Source organism: Leguminivora glycinivorella, chromosome 24, assembly GCF_023078275.1.
Source record: "Leguminivora glycinivorella isolate SPB_JAAS2020 chromosome 24, LegGlyc_1.1, whole genome shotgun sequence".
Lineage (NCBI taxonomy): Eukaryota > Metazoa > Arthropoda > Insecta > Lepidoptera > Tortricidae > Leguminivora > Leguminivora glycinivorella.
The window spans coordinates 3,913,086-3,936,744 of record NC_062994.1 but is presented as its reverse complement, the minus strand read 5'-3'; the positions used below and the strand labels follow the sequence as shown (position 1 = coordinate 3,936,744).

Genomic DNA, 23,659 nt, shown 5'->3' with positions numbered 1-23,659 from the left:
TGCTAAAATGGAAAGGAGCCCCTCTTTCAACTTGGGAATTTCAGTTAAATATACAAGTGTTACTTACTAGATTTATCGAAAAAAAAATTGTCCATTAAGAACAACTTAGTCAAAAGATATTTCAAAAAAATCTTTAAAATCGAGGTTCCGCTCTCGACTCTTTCCTCCTTCAAAACTTAATCAATCGGAACGAAATTTGAGAATCTGAATAACAATGATATAATTTATGTTGGACCGTTTAGCTTTTTTGGTTAATTGTTACCAATCTTGAGTATCACACCTTTTTTTGCGCCACAATAAAAAAGGCCGTTTTTGGAAATTTTTGATTGACTCTATAGAGTCTTTAAAAAGCAGAATATCAAAAAAATCAAAACGGTCCGACACAGATAAAAATAATAACAATCTGTGTTAGAAATCATTGCTCTATCTTCAAAAACCAGGGAGGAAATAGTCGAGAGCGTCTGTATGGAGAATTGACCCCTACCGTATCGTCTTAAGTTCACATTTTTGACACATTTGTTTTGAAGTATGTTGCGATGTGGCTATTTACGTGTTCAGCTTTGACCTTGCATTTTCATTTTATAGGATTATTTTGCATTTATCGTGGCAACACTAACATTTTTTGAATCGCTGTCAGTTGAAAACTGACAGTCAGTCTGTCACCGAACGACTACCAGTGCACATCTCTCGCTATCGCTTTCATTACTAACTTTCGCGCCGTTCAGTAAAAGTGCTACTGCCAAACATTTAAATTAGCTATAATCAGTGTAGTGTATCAGGAGAGGCCAGGAGACCGTCGAGCGGCAGAATCGAGGGCTAAGTTGAACGACTAGAGGTAACGGTTCTTAGCCTACTTTCTAGCGAGCGACAAAGGACAGCCAGAATCCAGCCCGAGGTCTTCAACGGTGACCAGCGATTCAGTCCCATCATCGGCGCGTCGAAAGGTAATCTTCGCGTTACACTATTTCACACTTAGTTCATCCATTTAGTAACACTATTTTCATAATATACCTCAACTTTCTTGCCCAACTGACTCCCTAAATCTTGACTCCCTGTCGCCCCCCAATTTTTTCTCGAATTTTCCTACAGTCCACTCTATCGTTATTAAACATTTTGGTCCTTCGAACCGGATAATTTGAATAGTGACCGTTGGTTTTGTCGTTTCTCGTTTGTTGCTTATTCAAATTAGCTTGGTCATATCATTTGTTATTTTTGTTTAGGGTAGACTTATAAAAGTCATAAAAAAGTCGAGGGTGAGCAAGAAAGTTGTAGGTCGTGTAGTAGCGCCTTTACTGAACCATTCGTTCACCATAATTAATACTGGCAACATTGTCGCAGTTGTCAACGTCAATCAACTGTCAGTGTCAGTTGCTTCGCGGTGTTTTGTCGAAAGGTTATAATTGCTCTGGTTTATTTCTGCCGTGTTTGTGTTATTTACTGCAGTTTTAATACTTTTAATTAATATGAGTGACCGCGAGGATACTGATATCGAGCCCGCGACAGTGGACATGTTCCGTGTAGCGCGGGGATATGCAATTTTCCGTCTTGAGAATATTGAGGCGTCGGGTTTGGAAGGTTATGACGAGTCCGACATTAAAGATCTGGAAAGAGACTTCCACAACGCGCAGTTACGGATTTTGCGGGCGTTGTTACCCGCCAAACGGGAAGAAGAGTACGAGGTCACTAAAGAGTTCGAAAGTAAGTTGAAATTAGTTAAGTGTAGGTTAAGGCAGTTGGCTAGGGTAGGTGACACGTCGGAAGTGAAACCATTGGCGCTTGAAACAAATTTAGCTAAGCTTCCAAAGATAACTATAAAACCGTTTGATGGGAAATTAGAAAATTGGATCTCTTTCAAAGAGTTGTTCGACTCGCTTATCCACACTCGAACACAATAAGCAGTGTGGAAAAGTTACACTATTTATTATCAAGTGTCCAGGGTTCTGCATATAATCTGATTAAGAGTTTCCCTCTGTCAGGGGATAACTATGGGTGCGCTTATGAGACACTGTCCAACTATTATGACCGGAAGAGGCAAATAGCTGCCATGTATTATGAAAAGTTGCTGCACTGCGAGCCGGTTAGGAATAAAACAGATTTGGAAAGAGTCGTCATAAACTTTAATGAGAACTTGAGTATTCTATCGAAATTTAACCTCCCAGACAAAAACTTTATGCTATACTACCTGCTGTGGTCAAAGTTAGATGTCGCCACGCGTGAGGCATTTGAGTTGCAGCTTGCGTCTAACAATGACATCCCGAAGTTCGAAGAGTTAAAGGGTTTTATTGAAAAGCGGAGTAGGGCTCTGGAGAACTCGAACCTTAGTGGTAGGCTTCAGGTCCCGAATGTTAAACCGCAAGCTAAGGGGAAAGTTGCGCTTGTTGTCGCTACGCCATCAACATTAAAATGCATTTGTTGTACGGGGCAGCATAGCCTCGATAAATGTTGCAAGTTCCTTAACTTGAGTGACGAGGCTCGGTTTAGCTTCATAAAGGAGAAGGGCCTGTGCATCTTATGCTTTTCCGATTCACATAGGGTGAAAACGTGTCAGGCTAGTCGCTGTAGGGTGTGCAACCGTTCACATCATGAACTGTTGCACTTCACAAAAAAGATTGAAGCGCCAGCAAAGGCTGTCGATGCTCCACCTAGTACTAGCAGTAATAGCAACAGTAATAATACTGTCTTAACTGCAACGGCAGGAGACAATACCATTTTCTTTGCAACTGCCAAAGTGTTAATTCGGGACAGTTCTGGTATCTTTCGACCGGTGCGTGTACTGCTGGATGGGGCTAGTGCATGCAATTTTATGTCAAGAGCATGCGCAGAAAGGCTGGGCTTCGCAACAACTGGCCAACATACGGTATTTGGTATCGGCAACCTGCCTTGTCAAACTTTCGGATCACTAACATGTGAAATAAAACCACTAGGGAACAATCCCTCTTCTTCGAGTATTAAACTCGACTCTCTCGTGTTGTCGCCTGTATGTGCTGATCAACCTCCACAGCCTGTCGATTCGTCGGGGTGGTTGCACATCAGGAATTTGTCGCTGGCTGATCCTGACTTCGCCAAGCCCGCCCCGGTGGACCTGTTGCTTAACGCCCAGGTCTTTGTATCATCGTTGTTACCTGGTATACGGCATGGGGGGCCTGGACAGCCTACCTTGTTGAAAACTATCTACGGATGGGTCGTTATGGGTGAGTGTGATGGGACTCAACTCACCACCAGTGCTCTGGTATCCTATCGCAACAATAATAAACATTGTTTTTCGTGTCGAGTCCTTCGCAGATTCTGTCGCTTGATGACTCTATTAAGAAATTCTGGGAGTTGGAAAGCGTCAGTCCTCCATCTAAACCTTTCGTCTCTGAGGAGGACCAACGCTGCGAAGACTACTTTCGTACAAAATATTATCAGAACGAAGAAGGTAGGTATGTAGTCCCTTTACCGTTTGTCGACCCTGCGAACAAACCTACCTTCCTCAACTCTCGCGAAATAGCTCTTAAACGCTTCGTGTCGCTAGAACGCAAATTGAGCTCTAACCCCGAATTCAGAAGGGCTTATGTGAAATTCATGGATGACTATGAGTCTCGCGGCCATCTGGAGTCAGTGGAACCTCCTTCTACCAGTGAAGGCCATTTCTACTACATTCCTCACCATGGAATTCTGCGCGATTCTGTCACAACGCCTCTTCGCGTGGTTTTTGACGCAAGTGCCAAGGACGCCAACGGGTTGTCCTTGAATAATAGTCTCCTCGCTGGGCCCAAGCTTCAGACCAACATCTTCGACCTGCTTATACGTTTTCGCTGGCACGCCGTGGTCTTCACAGGCGACGTGAAGCAGATGTATAGACAGATTCTGGTTCCTGAAGAAGATGCTGAGTTTCAGCGCATCTTATGGCGACCCTCTGCTGTCGGTCCTGTCCGCGACTACCGCCTCAAAACGGTAACCTACGGGGTCTCTGCCGCACCATTCCAAGCTCTCCGCACAATGGCTCAGCTTGCCAGTGATGCTGCATCCGAATACCCAGGAGGCTCAGCCGTTCTCGCTCGTGACATCTACGTCGACGACGTCGTCACTGGCGCGGACTCTGTCGAACGGGCGCGTTCACTCCAGACTGAACTTACGAACATCTTGTCGTCGGGAGGTTTCCACCTGAGGAAGTGGACCTCCAATAGTAGTGAGTTCCTGGAGAATCTCCCGTCTACCGACTTGTACTCGGAGGACTTCAAAAACTTCGAAGAAATTAGTGACATTTCTCTCAAAATATTGGGCTTGCTTTGGCAACCTCAATCGGATTCTTTTCGCTTCCGTGTTGCATCAACTCCGGACGGCCGATGTACCAAGCGCACCATTCTGTCGGAGATAGCTAGGATCTTCGATCCACTGGGTTTTCTTTCGCCCGTAACGTTCCTAGCCAAGTATCTGATGCAGCTACTTTGGGTTTCTGGCGTGTCTTGGGACGGAGATGTCTCGGAAAGCATCAGGGTAGAATGGCACGAGTTCAAGACACAGCTATCGTTATTAAGCGCTGTATCTGTGCCTCGCCGTTTAATTGGAGAATTCGACATACTACACCTCCATGGATTTTGTGACGCCTCAGAACGTGGCTTCTGTGCCGTCGTTTACTGTCGCACAGTGGATGCGACCGGTAAGGTCAACGTCCAGCTGGTTTGCGCAAAATCTAAGGTTGCGCCCCTGCGTAAGTTAACAGTGCCGCGACTTGAATTGCTTGCAGCGGTACTACTGTCAGACTTGATGGCTTCGGTCGTGGAAGCTTTGAAGCCTTTCCACTCAGTCGGCCAGGTGTTCGCTTGGTCGGATTCAAGCGTGACGCTGACATGGATCAAGTCTTGTCCTCTTCTTCTTCCTCCTACCCTTATCCCACGTTATGTGGGGTCGGTACAACACGTCTTCCTCTTCCATTCTCCTCTATCTTTCGTCATCTCAACACTCACATCTTTCTTCCTCATATCCTCTTTCACACAATCCATCCAGCGTTGTTTGGGTTTACCCTTCCCTCTCCATCCATCAACCTTCATCTCCAACATTCTTTTGCCTATATGACATTCATCCCTCCTCATTACATGACCGAACCACGCCAACCTGCCACTCCTCATCTTTTCCGTTATAGGCGCAACTTTCAAACTTCCCCTAATATACTCATTCCTGATCCGATCCATTCTGGTCACTCCACACATCCATCTCAACATTCTCATTTCCGCTACGTGCACTCTCCTTTCATCCTCCACCTTTGTCGCCCAGCATTCAGATCCATACAATACAACAGGCCTCACAATCGTCTTGTAGATTTTCCCCTTAAGTTTCAAGTCTTGTCCATCCAGATGGAAGACGTTTGTGGCCAACCGGGTCAGTCATATACAGGACATCATCCCTCCCGAATCATGGAATCACGTCAGAACTACCGACAACCCAGCGGACTGCGGATCGCGGGGTTTACTTCCCCAAGATTTGGTCAACCAAACCTGTTGGTGGAACGGGCCAGTTTGGCTCAGCCGTCCTGCTGAAAGCTGGCCTAAGTCGGCGCTAGAGCCAGAGAGGGATATTCTCCATGACGAGGAGAGGATTACGGTTCTCGTAGTGTCTAACGACAGCTCACTACTTGAGTCCTTGATGGAGCGGTTCTCGTCGCTACGGACGCTTCAACGTATCATAGCGTATTGTCGCCGCTTCGCAAATAATGCGAAGAACCAAACGGTGCCCAGCAAATTGTTGAGCGGGCCTCTAACACCTCCCGAGATCCAGCAAGGACTCTTGGTTCTCGTGCGTTGCGTGCAACAGCATAGCTTCGCGGAGGAAGCGGAGAAAATTTCGAATAACCTATCGAACTCTCTTCCTAAAGCTTTTAGAAAATTGGCCCCATTCATGGATGACGCGGGTCTCCTTAGGGTGGGCGGCCGCTTGTCCCGAGCTTCTCTCGATTTCGACGTGAAGCATCCATTGCTTCTACCTCGCGACCATCGTTTGACCTTTCTTCTTATAGACGAATATCACAAGCGGTTCATGCACCCAGGGGTTCAAACCCTCCACAATCTGCTAGCGCAACACTTTTGGATTATGAGTCCAAAACGAGCTATTTATGCGGTCGTATCGAAGTGTTTGAGGTGCTTTCGGGTGCGCCCACTGGGTGCCCCGGCGCCGTTCATGGGGGATCTGCCTTCCTATCGAATAAACCAGCTTAAGGCTTTCTCTAGCGCAGCGGTCGACTTTGGAGGGCCTTTTGACATCGCTCTCGGCCGTGGACGCGGTCGCAATAATAAGACTTATAAGGGCTACGTCTGCGTCTTTGTCTGCACTGCGACAAAGGCGGTCCACATCGAGCTCGCCACGGAATTGTCATCAGACGCATTCTTGGCCGCACTTCGGCGGTTTGTGTCGCGTCGTGGTCGATGCTGTCGTCTAGTGTCCGACCAAGGGAAAAACTTCGTCGGTGCAAGCAACATCCTCCAACGGCTAGTGAAGGACGCTGCTACACACGATGGCATCAGGTTTGAATTCAACCCGCCGGGTAGCCCACACTTCTCAGGCCTTGCTGAAGCTGGGATCAAGGCGGTGAAAACACATTTGTCGCGTGTCATCGGCAATCAGCGGCTGACCTATGAGGAATTCTCGACGGTCTTGATCCAAGTTGAAGCTCTGCTCAATTCAAGGCCACTCACTCCTCTCAGCTCTGATCCAAACGACCTATCAGCTCTGACTCCAGGTCACTTCCTCACCACGGAACCCTTGTCGATAGTGCCCGAGGAAGACTTGTCAGACGTACGTGTCGGCCCTCTCCAACGCTGGAAGTTGCTACAGAAGATGCACCAGGACTTCTGGAGCAAGTGGTCGAAGGAGTATATGCATACTCTCCAGCAGAGGATGAAGTGGCACGACAAACATCCTAACGTCCAAGTCGGCATGCTCGTGCTCGTTGTAAACGAGCAAACGAGTCCAATGAAGTGGCCCTTGGGCCGCATCATTGACACACACCCCGGATCTGACGGGATCTGTCGTGTGGTCACTGTGCGCACTGCCACAGGACTGTACAAGCGGCCTGTGGTCAAGTTGTGCCCAATACCGTTGTGATCTTTGTAGGTCACTAGACTTGTGTCGTCCATTTTCGTTTAGTCTTAAGTTTTTGTCGTTTATTTCGGCTTGGTAAAAATACAATGCATTTTGGTGGGCGGAATGTTCAGCTTTGACCTTGCATTTTCATTTTATAGGATTATTTTGCATTTATCGTGGCAACACTAACATTTTTTGAATCGCTGTCAGTTGAAAACTGACAGTCAGTCTGTCACCGAACGACTACCAGTGCACATCTCTCGCTATCGCTTTCATTACTAACTTTCGCGCCGTTCAGTAAAAGTGCTACTGCCAAACATTTAAATTAGCTATAATCAGTGTAGTGTATCAGGAGAGGCCAGGAGACCGTCGAGCGGCAGAATCGAGGGCTAAGTTGAACGACTAGAGGTAACGGTTCTTAGCCTACTTTCTAGCGAGCGACAAAGGACAGCCAGAATCCAGCCCGAGGTCTTCAACGGTGACCAGCGATTCAGTCCCATCATCGGCGCGTCGAAAGGTAATCTTCGCGTTACACTATTTCACACTTAGTTCATCCATTTAGTAACACTATTTTCATAATATACCTCAACTTTCTTGCCCAACTGACTCCCTAAATCTTGACTCCCTGTCGCCCCCCAATTTTTTCTCGAATTTTCCTACAGTCCACTCTATCGTTATTAATATATAATTGGTTGAATCGATTAGGCCCTATGTGCAATAGGGTGGAGCGAAAAAACACTTTTCTGGAATTAGCAAACCTAATAGTTATCAATCAATGCCCCTTAGTCTATGAAGCCTTTGTACAAATTTTCGGCTTTTTAAATCAACATCTTCTGCCTCCGCATTAGGGTTGAAATTTTGAAAATCTCATACAAACCTAAAAATTCAACTTTCAGATAAAAAAAAATTCGGCAGTATTATGTTTAGTATATGTTATTAATACATATCATTATGAGAAACTCCAAAAAGTTGCGAAAATGGCGTCAAGAATCGCCAAAGTTTGTCTAGTTTCAGTACATTCGCCAAAATAGCCGCTAAAATACTGAAAATTGGCGATTTTTAATGCTATTTTCGCAATTTTTGGTAGTATCTTGTAATAATATGTATCAATAATGTATACTGAACATAATACTGCCGAAAAACATTTTTTATCTAAAAGTTGAATTTTCAGGTTTGTATGAGATTTTCAAAATTTCAAACTTAATGCGGAGGCAGAAGATGTTGATTTAAAAAGCTGAAAATTTGCACAAAGGCTTCATAGACTAAAGGGCATTGATTGGTTTGCTAATTCCAGAAAAGTGTTTTTTCGCTCCACCCTAATGTGCAAGGAGGCGCTTAAACAAATATACGATTTCTATCAACTTACTGAAATGTCATTTGAATCGAAACGACAGACTCTGCCACAGCACTAGTTTAAAAAATGACACTAAATATTGTTCCTAAATTAAATTTGACATCACACTGCTTAGTTTGGATGTTTAAAAATAAAAGTGAATGATAAATGACATAATGAGTAAATCCTGCGTGGTAAATTAATATCGTTAAATTCTCACTAACGAAGATCCGCAAAAATGTAACATGTGTTAGATTATGTTTAAAGTAAGCGAAATATTGTTTTTAAATACTTGATTTTTTAAACATTATTACAGGATTTTATTTCAAATTTCATTAGGTCGCACGAGTTTACGTTTTGTGGACGCTGTCATGTGTCAAAAATGTGAACTTACAGCTCCGGGACAATACAAGTGGCGGCACATAAGTTTGGCGCTGAGTGAAATGTGGAGGGGATAGCTGCGCATGGTGACGCATTCCCTTCACCCCCTGTAATCCCCTGAGAGACCTGTTTTTGACTTCTGCTTAATAACTGTTAGCGCTAAAGTTATGTGCCGCCACTTGTACTATGTTCTAAGGTACAGCGGGGCAAATCTCGACTGGGGGGCAATTGTAACTGATCCATTTTTTCCATTATTACACTATGTTGTTGAGTTCTTCGTGTATCCACTGCAGACGCCATATGTAACCGGTGGACACTCTATTTAATCAAGGCTCGGAACCGGTTTATTTTTTACCGGTTAAAACCGGATTAGTTTGATTTTACTCCGAACTTTTTAAAGAACGCGAACGTTATGAGAACTTTATTTTAACCGAAATAAAACGCTTTATTCGACGAGCGGCGAGACGCACCGGCGCCGCGTAAATACCTACGTTCACGCAGTGACTTTTTGTTTGGTTAGAACTGTATTACCTACCTATCATGCTGCGGAATAAACCGGTTTATTTTGTTCTAAACCGGTTAATCGAACGAAACCTTTATGAAAGAGTTCTCCTAAAAACCGGTTTAAAAATAGCGGTTTTGGAGCGGAAACGAAATGGTTTTGCTGCAAGTACATGATAACGGTTTGAAAATGTTACCGGTATCCGAGCCCTGCATACACCTGCACCTGTGTGTAATTGTGCGACGAGAAACGCCGCAGAAATGTAGTCTGGCTCTGTCGCTCCAATACGTAAGAGCGATAGAGATAGATAGCTACGAAATAGATATTATAATGGGCATTTCGTCATCGTTTGTGCATTCGGCTAGGCACACAGACCAGTTCTCAAATTACAAATCGTCACTACTTTAAAAAAAACTTGTATCTTCGTCTGTCAATGAAAAGAAAATTGTAGTAAGTATGTATGGAATGCATATAGACTTACTGTGTTTTGACTTTGAGGAACAGCGTGAGATACGAGATTTTTTAAAAGTAGTGACGAAATGTCTTATGTACAACTTTAAAGTTATCCTAATTATCTGCTTTCAGGACTTATTCCACGTACCAGAGGGTCTTTCATTCTGGGAGCTCTTCAACGAGCGAGTGGCGCAGTTCAAAGCAGCCACCGAGAACCTACACGCGGACAAACTGTTGGAGATGGTCAACGAACCTATCGGTAATGCTACTTCTGATGCTATCTTTTTCTTGTGTGATAAGGGGCAAACGAGCAGACAGGTCACCTGATGGTGAGCGATCACTGCCGCCCATGGACACCCGAAGGGTTGGATGTGTGTTTATTGGAGGGTGGGGAGTATGTTCTAGGAGGTTTAAAGGTCATATCCAGGGTTCGAGGATATATATCCAGCTGGGTACGACGATATACATATATCAATGGATATAAATATCCGATATATGTATATATTTTTTTATAAATATTGCAATACAAAAATGGTTTAAAAAAATGAAAAATTGTTAATCTAAAGTAAATCTAAAGTAATATTTATAAGTAATGCAACAAAATAATAATATGCCTTCATACAAAATGGATATATAATAATATATATCGCTCTTTAGCGATAAGACCGCCTGTTGTCTGCCTCTATTTATAATCATTTGTTTTGTCTCCGCTGTATCTTTTTTCTGTATCTCTTGCTGAGGTGTGCCAATAAAGAGTATTCTATCTATCTTCTATCTATCTATATATCAAAGTTGATATAAATCATAAATATCCGATATTTATTTTTAATATCGGATATTTTCGAACCCTGGTCATATCAGGCCGAAAACAACGTAGGAGAGGTGTTTCGGAAAGAAACAACAAGTATAACAAAGCGGTGAATATGAAACATATAGGCGCTAAGAGTTGATTTTCTGACGAAAATTCGATTTCGCGCGGTTTTCATCCTTCTGTATGTTGGGCGTTAGTCATTATAAATTGAAATTGAAATTTCTTTTTTGCCACAGAAACGAATTAACAAATTAGCAAGTAGGTACAAGAAAACTTAATTAAATACTAAATTAAATCCAAGTACTAAATTTAGACTAAAGTTTAGTCTTAGTTTCTTATATAATTATGTAAATATGTTAAAAAACTAAATTAAATGTAGCTATTATTATATCTTATATTGAACAAAAATGTGGCAAATGGTTTTGGCGTCAGCATGATGCTGAGAATGCCAGCCCACATGGGTAACACTTCAGCGCTGTTTTTCAGCCAAAACCACATTCCCTTCGCACTTATAGTTCGATTATCATACGGTCTGTTCGTTTTTTGTACAGTCACTTGCAATAACATGTTTGCATTAGAAGGCCGCAAGAATATCTGACACGATCGTATTTGTAGAGCCATAAGGAAGTGTCGTACCTTTTTGCGGCCTTCATAGAGTAACATGTTATTGCAGGACGCAGGACTGTATACGACTTTTTTCCTCCTTTCGACTAGATAGTTTATATGAGAGTTAACTATTAAAAGAATGCCCTTAATTGAGCTACCGTTGGTTTTAGAGCTGTCCCAGCCCATCGCCCACACTATGAAGGCCGCCGTGGACGCGGCCAACGAACAAGAGGCTGCGGAGTCAGATGACGCTGACAAGAAGAAGAAAGCTACTCCTGGTATGATTATGTTGCTGATCGTTTTCTACTGGTCCTACCGATGTTCTATTTTGTCTAAAGGGAAAATTTAAACTTATACAACCTGTTTTAATTGATTTCCTTTAAGGGATGGTTCTTTTGGTCAATTACAATTAATTTCTCTAAGAAACTAGCGTCTTAAGTTTCACGGTTATTGAAAAAAAAATGTAATTGTTCAATAAGTGTAGTACAGTTACCTGCAGAGAAAAGGAGACCCCCTACCATACAAATGTGTATGCCAGGGGGTCTACTTTTCTCTGCAGCTGATTGTACAACCTATATAACTTCCTAGTAATATTTATTATGACATATACCGTCAGATAATGTTATTCTTGGCTCTCTCACACTTATTAGTTAATTTATAGTTATTATTGTTAAAAATTTACCTCTACTTTAGCACGTTATTAATCAAAACAATGTTTATTCACAGCTAAAGGCAAGAAGGCCAACAGCACTCCAGCGAAACAACCTCTCAAGCGAGGACGGAAACCGGCACAAGAAGATAAAGAGAAGGAGACAGAAAAAGAACCAACAGAAGATAAAGCAGAAGAACCAGACGCAAACAAACCAAATGAGAATGATAAAACAGACGAAACAGAAGCGCCGAAGGAAAACAATGAAAATGACGCGGAAAAGGCAATCGAAAATGATAAAGACGATGCTGCCGATAAAGAAGTAGAACAAGTCAATGAAAACTCTGAGAAAAATCACGAAGATTCCGAAGAAAAAGGTGAAGGCGATAGTGAAAAGACAAAAGACGATGCAAAAGATAAAGAAACTAATGATGAAAGTAAAACAAATGATAAAGACAATGATGATAAAATAGAAAATGACAAAGACGAAGATGGTAAAAAATCGAAGGATGATAAGAATAGTGATAAGTCTAAAGAGAACGGTAAGAATAAGGAGAAACCTAAGGAAGACGCTAAGAATGGGAACGGGAAAGCTAAGGCGGCGGATAAAAGGAAAGATAAGAGTGAGAAGGAACAGTCGGTGGAGAAAGAGAAGGTAGATGGTGATGAGCCTCGGGCCAAGCGATCGAGAGAGGTGAGTGGCTTGTGCACATAATTATTACATACATATAGGGTGAATAGTCAAATATTGTCTGTTTGTTTTACAAGGGGGAAAAGTTGTTGTTTAACCGCACGTGCCAATATTGATACCCGATCAAGCGAAAGAGTCCAATATTGAACCGCGAGCGTAGCTAGTGATTCAAAAAGTGGAATCTTGAGCGTTGCGAGGGTTTCAAGGCACAACGGTTAAACAAACTTTGCCACCGAGTGAAACACAAAATTTTTCACCACACCAACACTAACAAAATACTGACTATAAAACATCAAACTAAATCAAATCTATCAATCTCAATATTTATGATTCAAAATCATCATTTACTTACACGTAAATTATACCAGCCAGCTCAAGACATCAAGTTAAAATTTATATGAAATTGCTTAATACTTTGCACTCTTGTGGATAAAATGAAATTTTGCTATCTGTTTTCGAATAGTATAGTAAGACATTACCAGTTGGTGTGGTGAGAAATAAATTGAACTGTCCGCCTTTTATATGATAACGAAATATTTATATTTCAGAGCAAGAAGACTGAGCCGCCACCGCCACGGTCGCCGGCTAAAAGGAAGTCCCGGTCCTAAGCCGTCTACTCAATGACTATTTACTCCACTGACACTTCTCGCCACTATGTTGGCCACTTGACGCACCGTCTGCACAAACACTGATATGACTGATGACATTTTTTTTTTTAATACTACGTCGGTGGCAAACAAGCGAACGGCCCGCCTGATGGAAAGCGGTCACCGTAACCTATGGACGCCTGCAACTCAAAGAGTGTCACATGCGCGTTGCCACCCCATTAGAAACTTGTACATTCCCTTTTGCTGGGTTAAGTACACAGCAAAAAGGAGTGAACAAGTTCTAAGGATGGTTCGGGTTGCCGACGACTCAAAGGACAATAGAAGGAACAAGTTAGTTCCGTAAGTCCTCCCGTCATCAGCACACCGCACCCTCGTTGAGCTCTGGCAGCCTTACTCACCGGCAGGAACACAACACTAAGAGTAGGGTCTAGTGCTATTTGGCTGCGGTTTTCTAATACATTACATATACATTTTAAGATAAACATGAAAGTTTTATCTTTAGTGCGTTTTCACATTATCCGATCCGATATCGGATGTCGGAAGGATTTCAATGGAAAAAATCCAAGATGGCGCCTATAATGTATGGGATATCGGATCGGATAATGTGAAAACGCACTTAGGGTGTCCCCGTATAGGTAATCAAAGATAAGTTTGCAACGATTTTCACAGCCTCGCCATTGCAAATGTTATTTTGAACGTCAAACTTTGATGAAATTATGACTTTTACTAAACCCTTGCAGAGGCGGGGTTACTAAAATCGTTGCAGAGTGGCCGGTCACGATCTATTGACGCAATATAAGCAAATAGACTGCGGGGAGTGTGCTCAAGAGCTACACGAACTTAATCCACCGCCCCCATTCTACCATCGGACTCTTAGACGCACGGCCGGTTACCATCCTTACTTGGTAGATATTCCGCGAATTCGCACGAAGCGCTTTGCTTCTTCTTTTCTTATGCGCACTGCCAAGGAGTGGAATTCCTTGCCGGCGGCTATATTTCCGAGCTCATATAACCCGGCAACCTTCAAATCTAGGGTGAACAGGCATCTTCTGGGCGGGCTCACTCCATCGTAGGCCACGTCTTTGCCTTTGGCTAGTCTGTGGCCAAGAGTAAGCCCATTTATAATAAATAAAAAAATAATAAAATAACAATACTAGGTCCACAGTCCACACTGACCGAGCATCCTCGCGAGGCAATGCCGCGAGGCTGCTCGCGCGCACGTTTGCCTCGCCCGAGCCAATTTGCTCGCCAAGATGGCGGCCTTCGGTCAGCGGTTCAAAATAGTTCGCACCTATCGCACTAGACATTAAAAAAATTTTTTTGGCATCGATAGAATTAGGGAAACTCTTATGGAGTGATTTACTAATTTCATATTACTGGTTCTCGATCATAAACTGTACTTTAAACAAAAACTTTGGGTTTGTGCAAATGGTGTATGTGAAACTAAAAAAATATGTAAAAATTAGATTTCTTATTCCTAAAACGTAATGAAATTTATCAGTAAAATTATGCTATCCGTCGAGTTTCATAAAATTTTAAGTCTGGCTATGTTCATGTTTTTGTTATTCTTATATCGAAACACATTTCTGAAATATTGAAGTGACAAAATGATTAACATTTCAATCAGTAGTACACGTGCAATATCTAATTGTCCATGAAGAATACTAAGGAACAAAGTTGTATAGATGGCAGCACCATCTCTCTCTTCATATCGAATTCTAAGCGATTCGTGTAGGAAAAAAGTCACACCATGGTAAAAAAAGTGACAGACTGGAGGGCTTGCGGGCGTAGCACACTAGTTTGATAAACCTTATCGTGTCGGTGCGTCCCTATCGCACTTACAAATAGTGGCTTTACCACGCGATCGTGCTTGCCCGCCAGTTCGCTTTTTCTTTATTATATGACATTTCAGTTTACAATAGTAATGACAATTTTTTAGTCTTAAGTCCGAAGCGTGCATTTGTAAGCAGCTTTTTACTATAAGAAATAAACATACACATAAGATCCTCTCACAGTCTCTATATCTGTTCCTAAACCTACGAGCCTTCGACACATAAAATTAAAAAAAAAATGTTGAAAAACAATTAAATTATCCGAATGTTTTTTATTCTGGAATATTTTTGGCCAGTCCTTACTCTATTTTATAAAAGTATCATAGTATTCCATAACAATTATCATGATTTCTTACCATGTCACTCGTAGTCACGGTATTTATATGCAGACAAAGTGCGGAAACTATGTATACACGGCTTTATTGCGTAAGAAGTTCTCGATACATTTTTGAAACTTTGTCCACAGCTATATTTGATAACTTGACTGTTCATTTACCCCCTAGCATATTTACTGAACAAGTCGTAATTTAGTGTTAAACTGAACATATAGAAGTACACAAAATAAATGTTAACTGACAATTTTACTAGATATTAAGACATTGTGACGAAACTTGACTTGAAGGTAACTGACTCGAAATATTGAACTAACTAGTTACAACATAAATTAACTAATAATCAAATTAATTTTAGAGAATTGATTCAACTCTGTGCAAAACTGTTTGTTACTTGGGACTCCAGTACTGTTAAGATTCATAGATGTCGCTTTGCGCCTCCCAAAAACAAAAATTATTGAAAATACGGATTCACCTAATTTTTAAAATAGATTTCAGTATGTATAACAGACATGCATTGAATGGTAGTTCTGGAAGTCTTTTCCTTATGAATATCATACATATTTCATCAGTGTCACGTAAAATGCATGTTGTAAATATTCTATGTAATTTACTCCATTTTGAGTACGTTTTTAAAGGTAAATACATTGTACTTTTGGTTTTTGGGACCAGTCCTCTCACGAACTTCCGGAATCCGGATATTCTAGTTGGTTGCACATATTGGCGTCTATTGGTTATGGTGACGTCTTAGCATAAAGACGACGCTTATTATGTACAGTGAACTGCAAAATGCATGGAATTATGAATGAATTCAATTATAAATTCGCCATGCACTTTTTCAGCTTACTGTACCATCGTTTAGAAAATAATCGGGACTGCTTACAAAAACCAAAATTAATTCTAGGTTAGTTTGTAAAAATTCTAGTAATCTAAAATAAGTTAGAACTTTTTAAGCCTGATTTGAACTGGAATAAGGATTAATCTGAGATTTAAACATCTTGAAATAAAACTTATTCTTTCTATCGAAATAAAGAAGTCTATTCTCTCACATACCCTATGTGTTACATTTTATATAAATTTACGTTTCTTTAGTTTTTTTTTATATTAAACTAAATATACTGATTTAAGTCCATTTACAAGTGTGTAATAGTGGATTCTTGATATCAAGAATATATGATTTCCAATATATATTGTGTTCTTTCATTTTTATTTATAATCACCTTTTTAACCATAACTTTATAAATAAAATTCCTCATTTAGACAACAGTATATTTCATAAAGTTACAAGGCCATTTCAACAGAAGTCTAATAATTATCTAGGTCTACGTTACGAAGTCTGCGTTTCTTCTTTTTATTCTCCTGAGGGTAGGTAGCAAGGATCTTCTTGAGACATTCATCTGCATCGTCCTTATCTAAAAATATATTAGTGTTTTTAGGGTTCAAATCAAAGTTTTCCACTTTTTAGATACATCGCTACGCTCAAAGCATAAATTAAAATTTGTATCTAACGCTCGTGATTCTTATGGTGCACGGGCAACACAATTGCCAGCAATTCACACACCGTTGCCGCGTTTGTTCAATACGCACCAATATGGACCAAACGCGGCAATGGTATGTGATTTGCTGGTAATGTGTTGCCAGTGTAACAGCACCTTTATGTACAACTAGCTTTTGCCCACGGCTATGCTCGCGTTAGAAAGAGACAAAAAGTAGCCTATGTCACTCTCCATCCCTTCAACTATCTCTACCTAAAAAATCGCGTCGATTCGTCGCTCCGTTTTGCCCTGAAAGACGGACAAGCAAACAGACACAAAGTGTGTGTACGTATTTATAATATTAGCATTATGCATTTTCGCATTGAGTTTACTTACATTGTTTATAATGCTCTTCTTCTTCCGGAGCGCGAAACAACAGGTCTACACCCGGGTCTTCAGTGCCAGGAGTCATAAGTCCAGAAGGAATACATTTCTTATTGCCCATACCGTGCAGATTATTTAGCACCACGGGGGCATATTCACCTCGAAACATGTATAAGTAACGCTCACCCTCTGGTATAGTATGATTTTCAGTACTTCTTTGCGCGTAACAACGTCGGTATTTATATTTGCTATATTTTATGTAGTCTGATGGACTTGCCTCATTTTTGCGAGACTCAAATTTACCTGTATTAGGTATTCTCACAGCGGTTTTATTTTCGTTGATAGTAATTTTATTAAATTTAGTAATTAGTCCTGCTTTGGACGCGTCTTCTTCTGTTATAAACTCGAAATCTGACGAATTGTAACCATCCTCGGAATCGGAGCTTATATTAATACCATCCGCACATTTTTCTGTAGCTTCTAATCTGTTGGATTCAACTTCTAACTCTATTGGAACTTCATATGATTCAATTCTGTGAATACTTGTAGCATTGCTTTCACAATTTTCAGCTACATTGTCTTCAACGTAATATAGTTTTTCGCTGATAAAATCGTCTAAATCAATAATCTCTTCGTCATTCTCATCTTTAGCTATTACTTCGTCGTTTATAGTAATGTTATCGTCTTCTGTTTTATCTACTTTACCTTCTAAATTACTGTCTTTCAAGTATTCAGTTGCTAAAATTACTTGAAATTCATCTAAATCATCATTTGCAACTACTTGGCCAATTTTGTTAATACTTTCATCATTTCTGTCAATATCGTTGATTTCACTTTCATCGCTTATAACACCGTCGCCAAAGCAACTATTATCGCCTAAAATATCTTTGAACTCTTCCATATCGATAGATTCATCTTTTGTAACTATTTCGTTTCCCATGGCTTTAGCTGCTAAAATACTTTCGAATTCTTCTAAAATGTTAGAAGTGCTAACTTCATCGTTATATTTTTGTTCATTAGCGTTATTATTACTATAATCATTTATTTTATCTTTATTTACTATATCTACAGTATCCTTACCAATGTCTTTAAGTACTGAAATACTTTCTAATTCGTTTACATAAGTTGTATTTACATTGGGATTGTCACTTGTTTCATTCATGTTAATATCATATTCCATTGTTAAATTACTATCGTCTATAATTTCACACATTCTATCTAAGACATCATTTAAAGGTTCTTGCGAACTTTTTTGAGAGTCGGAAAGAAAATATTTGTGTAGGGCTATCAGTTCTTCGAAATCAGTCAAGTCACCCATTTTAGCTCCTGCCAATATCGCCTTCGCAGTGATCTACAACTATAAAGTAGGTATTTAAGTAATCAATCAGGCATTTTACAGACGTACTAACCTACGTCAGCAATTTGTGACAAAATGGTGTGTTCAATGTGGGGAAACCGGGATTATAAAGACTAGCGCCACGCCGGGCTTCGCCATTCACCATTTTTACGCTATACCTACTCCCCGTAAAAATGATTGTACGGTTAGTTATCCATCATGTAGGGGGGTGAATCAACTTTTTCTTGCCTGTTATTATTGCCATGGTTACGGTCCCATGAGTCACGCTGGTTTTCTGCAAAATTCTACTACTTAAACTATGAAAACTTGTTAACACCAGAAAAATGCATGTTTTCATAGTTTAAATAGCATAATTTTGCATAAAACCAGCGTGACTCAGGGGACCGTAACCATGGCAATAACAGGCAAGAAAAAGTTGATTCACCCAGGCTCCTAGGTGAATACGACAATCTAGACGAAATTAGCTAGGACCCTCAAATCCCTAAGAGGTTGACACTCATGGAGTCCTATTACGTTCTACATCGTCAATATCTACAGAGTGGGGCCTGTAACAAAGGCGAAGAATAGGCTAGTTTCCAACTAGTCAAATCAGCTTCTTTTTAAGAACTGTCAAAACGGTTTGCTAATATGGAATTACTATGAAATACTGAGGAGTGACGTCACGGTCAATTCATTTACTTTATATCTTTCTCTTTGACTTAATAAATATAAATTGTGTTTAAACATAACTACTGTCCACATTTTTCTTCTACTTAGGTGGTGCTTTATTTCGTGCACTGCATAAAATATTTTATTTCAAGTATAGGAAACTAGCCTATTGAACTCTATGCTATTCTCCTTATACTGATCAACATTTGTTCGGCGACTTTTAAAAATAACTTGTATTTTGATTTTTATCACCCTTGAAAGTTTTTTCTAAGAGGTAATGTATTGCGAATTCTGTTAAGTCTAAAGTGTGACAGACAACGTCAATGACAACAATAATGGCGTACATTGATGCTAATATTTATTTTGTATGAAAAATTTAAAGACTTCATAATTTTTAAAAGTCACTGAACAAATGTTGATCAGTATAAGGAGAATAGCCTACAGTTCAATTCTTCGCCTTTGTTACAGGCCCCACTCTGTAGAACCAATAGTTAATTAACTACTTGTCGTACACATACCTGTCAGGAGTCTTGAGAAACTTAGTTAATAACGGTTCACTGTAATGTTACTGAAATAATATGCAGTTAACGAGGTAGAATTTAGATGGTTCCACGCGTAGCTCTCATTAGTCTTGGCTAGGGTCAAAATCAAATTTTCGTGATATGGCTCCAACAAGATGTTGATGATTCTGTCAAGGCTTTGGTTTTTGGCGCGCTTTTTTTAGACGCGATCTGCCAATGTCAAACCATAGACAGACGTCAGACAAAAATAAAGCCCGGCATACACTAACCACCAATTACACCAACATACTGCAAATTAAGGACGGTGTAAGTACAATAAAAAAAATTGGTATTCACAACTTTATTACGTTTAAATGCAAAAGTAACACTTCATATGAGAAAATTACAATTTTCAACCATGTTGGGGCGGTGCTGAATTTTAAGATATATAAACAATGGTATATTTTCACAATGTTAACCTGTACCAAATAAAATGTCTATGTTTGAAAAAAATAAAGTATACTGATTCTACAGCCAGATAAACAAAATGAAAATAGTGAAATCCGTTATTATATAACTTCAAAAGTAATGTAGCACACATTTAAAAAAAGATATACGGAAGATCTTAGTTCTTACAAAAGAATTTATTACAGCCTATAACTTAAACAGTAAACGATTGTAGAGTGATGTCACTTTTTGCCAGATTTCTTTATTCCACCTTGTGTGAGGGGACCTTTTTGGGTTGCCTTTGCTTTCGCTTCCTGTAATTGTAAAAATATACTATCTTGAGTTACCTCATGTTAAATCATATCATATCATATCATTCTTTATTGCAATCATGTTCATTTTACATAGGATGGTATTCAAATATTATAAGGTAGGTACATGATACCCTGTTAGGGCATGGCAATAATCTTAAGGACTACTTAGTAAACTAAAAGTAAAGTAAAATTAGTCTTAATATAATTCTATACATGGAGATGAGAATTGAATAATAATTTTTATAATTGACAGTTACTGACAAAATATAAGTATAATTTGTGATCATAAAATTTTAAATAATTAATAGGTAGTCAATAATTTAGTACAAAGTAGGTATAATAGTAAATAATAAATAATTGAAATTAAAATTAAATAATCGTTATGTTCTTCAAAATCAATTTGGCAAAGTGTCGTCATTTAAATATTCTTCGATTGTATAGTAACATTTGCCTTGGAGAAGTTTCTTTAAATTACTTTTAAATACTTTGATGTTTTTTTTCCTGCAATAACTGTTGAGGTAGCTTGTTGGCTATGGTAGCGCATCTATAATGGGGGCCGTTTCTATACATAGCTAGATTTGAAATTGGTAAAAGGTACTGAATTCTGTTCCGTCTATTTGAGGTGATTTTTTGTAAGGGAAATAAGTTTGCGTTATTTCTGACAAACATGGCCGCTTCCATAATGTACATACTAGCTAAAGTTAGAATTTTATGCTTTATAAAGTGAGGACGGCTGCTATTAGGTATTCGCGTATTAGTAAGGATGCGTATACATTTTTTCTGTAAAACAAACAGTTGGTCTACTTCTGTGCTCGCACCCCACAATATTATTCCGTAATTAAGCCAAGAGTTTGCGTACGCGTAATATGCAGACAACGCCGTTTCAAAGTTAGTATTTATTTTAAGCACGCTGGGAGCGTATATAAATCGAGACAGTTTAGTGCAGATTTTTTGTATATGCGATTTCCAATTTATATTTGAGTCGATATTTATACCTAATAAATTAAATTCCGATACTTCCTCTATAGGCGTATCTAAATCATAAATCTAGGCAGTTAAAACTAAAAGAAGTAAGTATAACACCTTCACTGAGGCAATAAGTTATACTTTGTATAAGGACTCAGTACTGCAGTGAATGTATTAATTTCCAAATTAGATCCAAAAGCAACCAGGATTTTATATATTAAAGAATTAAGGGAAGATATCTCATTAAAAAGGAAATATAACCACCACCGCCAGCGCCCGTAATTTGTACAGCTCTGGTAATTATGTCAAATTATAATAATTTTGTTATATCACCGTTATTTAACCGCGAAAAACTTACTCCGTTTTTTCTCTACTCTACAAATAACAATTATTTATGAAATTATTGTGACTTGTGGCATTCAAAAAAAACCAAAGAAAATAACAATATTTTTGTATGGAGAAAATCCTGTTACCAAGCCATAACACTAAAAATTGTAGTAAAAGTACAAACCGCCAAAGCCTTCTGTTGCTCCTTGAGCTTGGCCTTGTGGGCCAGGTCGTCATCGTCCAGTTCCTTCGACTCCTTCTTGGGAGCCTTTAGCGGCTTCTTCTTACCACCTTCACGGCCAGACATCTATAAAAAAATGAGTCTTTGTTATTTTTCATGCATTAAAATTTATAGAACAGTATACATATTTTAACCAAAAAACGGGCCTCTTTAGAATTTTACAAAATTTAGTCATCAGGGTGCACGGACCAACAAGATGAGACAGTCTGCACCGTCAATTTTGTCCGCATGTTTGTCGTAATTTCAATCTTACTTTTAGAATCTAAGGAATTTCAAATGATTATTAAATATTTCGCATAAATTTAACCTTATTAACTTGACCTTTTTAATCCAACTAGGGAACAAATCAAATTATTTTATTGAATATTTCTGATTTGTTCTTTTTTCAAGTAGTCACACTACTATATATAAATTATAAATTGAAATAGATATCATACACGAAATAAAAAAACGGCAAGGCCCACTGGTGGCCGAGCCGGGAATCAGAACCCGGTCTTCAGCTTACGCGGCTAACGTTTTTACCACTAGACCACACGCCCGCCGCAGTGGGCCCTGACGTTTTTCTTTCGTGTATGATATCTATTTCAATTTATAATTGACCTTTTTAACTTGAACTGATATAACAATGCGAATATAAAAGATATGTACACATACAATTTTATTATAAGTTTACAGAAATATGAAATAATATTTTTTTTACTTTTTATTTTACTAAAAAATCAGGAACAATTTAGCACTGAGAAAGAAACAAGTCCTTAAACCTACATCTTCACAATCCATATTAAATGTGTTTTAAACTTAAAATGTCTGCCAATGGGTAACGCTAAGAGAACACTGTAAAAGAAATTAAAACTAAACTGCATAATATAACTTTTGAAAACAATACAACATATTCCAAATGACAAGTCATTAACACTGAATGTAAAAGCTATGAATGCATCGATTAGTTCTGTCTCTGACCTTCTTGCAGCCTTGGTGGTGATTTAAATGATCAACCTTGCTAAAAAGTGCTAATCGGTCATCTGACATAATTTGTCACATTTTTTGAGCAAAAAAAACACAGTTGAGGCATAAAAACGTTATTGTAAAAGACATTTCCGTGAATCTTGTACCGTGGCTTAAGTCTTCTTAAGAAGATTAGGAATACTCTAAAACGCATTCTATGTAGAAAAAGCTTAATGAAATATGTATGAAGATAAATTTAAGGACCAGTGTAAAATGGCGCAATAAACGGGCACGTTCTAGTCGCTAATCTAACGGAAGCTCATCCTCAATATTAGCTTTCACTTAGACTAACATTCTGGACACATTATCATGTACAAACTCTTACAACTTGTATGAAAGTATTTCAAAGGTAGTGGCGTATTATCATCCACTCGTAGTAAAAATACGTCAGAAACTTCTGTCGCACTCGGCTTTAAACAAAGAACTATTCTTATAGTTCTCAGCTCTGAACAAGTGCATTTTAATGTTGAAAAAAACTATTACAAAAAATATAATACCTAACCTCAACTACTACAATAAATTGGAACAAGGTGGCAATATAAATGATATATAAGAGAAACCATTGATATTATACGCCATACTTACGTTGGAAATATATTATATTAAATTGAAGATGCAATTGAGAACGTAAATTGTTAGATTATTACAAAAATTGATAATGAACGCCACAACACAGTGCGCATTTGCAACTTCACATTTGATTTTTTAAAATCTGTCTGTCATAGACAAGGATGAAAC

At 39.3% G+C, this 23,659-nt stretch overlaps 3 protein-coding genes across 3 annotated transcripts in view; 1 reads left to right on the top strand and 2 right to left on the bottom strand.

The window, feature by feature from the left end:
• LOC125238607 (PC4 and SFRS1-interacting protein) overlaps positions 1-13,309 on the top strand; it is a 47,402-nt gene extending 34,093 nt beyond the window's left edge. The window contains exons 14-17 of the mRNA XM_048145963.1: positions 9,861-9,987; positions 11,316-11,423; positions 11,872-12,488; positions 13,034-13,309. Of these exons, the coding sequence (XP_048001920.1) occupies positions 9,861-9,987; positions 11,316-11,423; positions 11,872-12,488; positions 13,034-13,093 (912 nt within the window). The 3' untranslated portion in view covers positions 13,094-13,309. The remainder of the gene's footprint in view (positions 1-9,860; positions 9,988-11,315; positions 11,424-11,871; positions 12,489-13,033) is intronic.
• A 3,215-nt stretch (positions 13,310-16,524) lies between these two features.
• LOC125238690 (reticulocyte-binding protein 1-like) lies at positions 16,525-19,846 on the bottom strand. The gene is made up of 3 exons (XM_048146090.1): positions 19,640-19,846; positions 17,129-18,473; positions 16,525-16,669 (listed from the first exon to the last, which is right to left on the bottom strand). Exons 2-3 carry the CDS (start codon positions 18,432-18,434, stop codon positions 16,563-16,565), a joined length of 1,413 nt encoding a protein of 470 aa, XP_048002047.1. The 5' UTR covers positions 18,435-18,473; positions 19,640-19,846; the 3' UTR covers positions 16,525-16,562.
• Positions 19,847-19,967: 121 nt separating this feature from the next.
• Positions 19,968-23,646, bottom strand: LOC125238691 (translation machinery-associated protein 7 homolog). The gene is made up of 3 exons (XM_048146091.1): positions 23,507-23,646; positions 21,860-21,982; positions 19,968-20,382 (listed from the first exon to the last, which is right to left on the bottom strand). The coding sequence occupies exons 2-3, from the start codon at positions 21,980-21,982 to the stop codon at positions 20,311-20,313; spliced, it is 195 nt and encodes a 64-aa protein (XP_048002048.1). The 5' UTR covers positions 23,507-23,646; the 3' UTR covers positions 19,968-20,310.
• Between the last annotated feature and the right edge of the window lie 13 nt (positions 23,647-23,659).

What these genes read in the sequence shown, in the direction of transcription:
- LOC125238690 (XM_048146090.1), bottom strand. Translation starts at nt 18,434, where the DNA reads ATGGGTGACTTGACTGATTTCGAAGAACTGATAGCCCTACACAAATAT. An exon ending in AGAAGAGCATTATAAACAAT is followed by an intron (nt 16,670 to 17,128) that starts GTAAGTAAACTC and finishes ATATATTTTTAG; the next exon opens with ATAAGGACGATGCAGATGAA.
- LOC125238691 (XM_048146091.1), bottom strand. Translation starts at nt 21,982, where the DNA reads ATGTCTGGCCGTGAAGGTGGTAAGAAGAAGCCGCTAAAGGCTCCCAAG. An exon ending in AGCAACAGAAGGCTTTGGCG is followed by an intron (nt 20,383 to 21,859) that starts GTTTGTACTTTT and finishes TTACAATTACAG; the next exon opens with GAAGCGAAAGCAAAGGCAAC.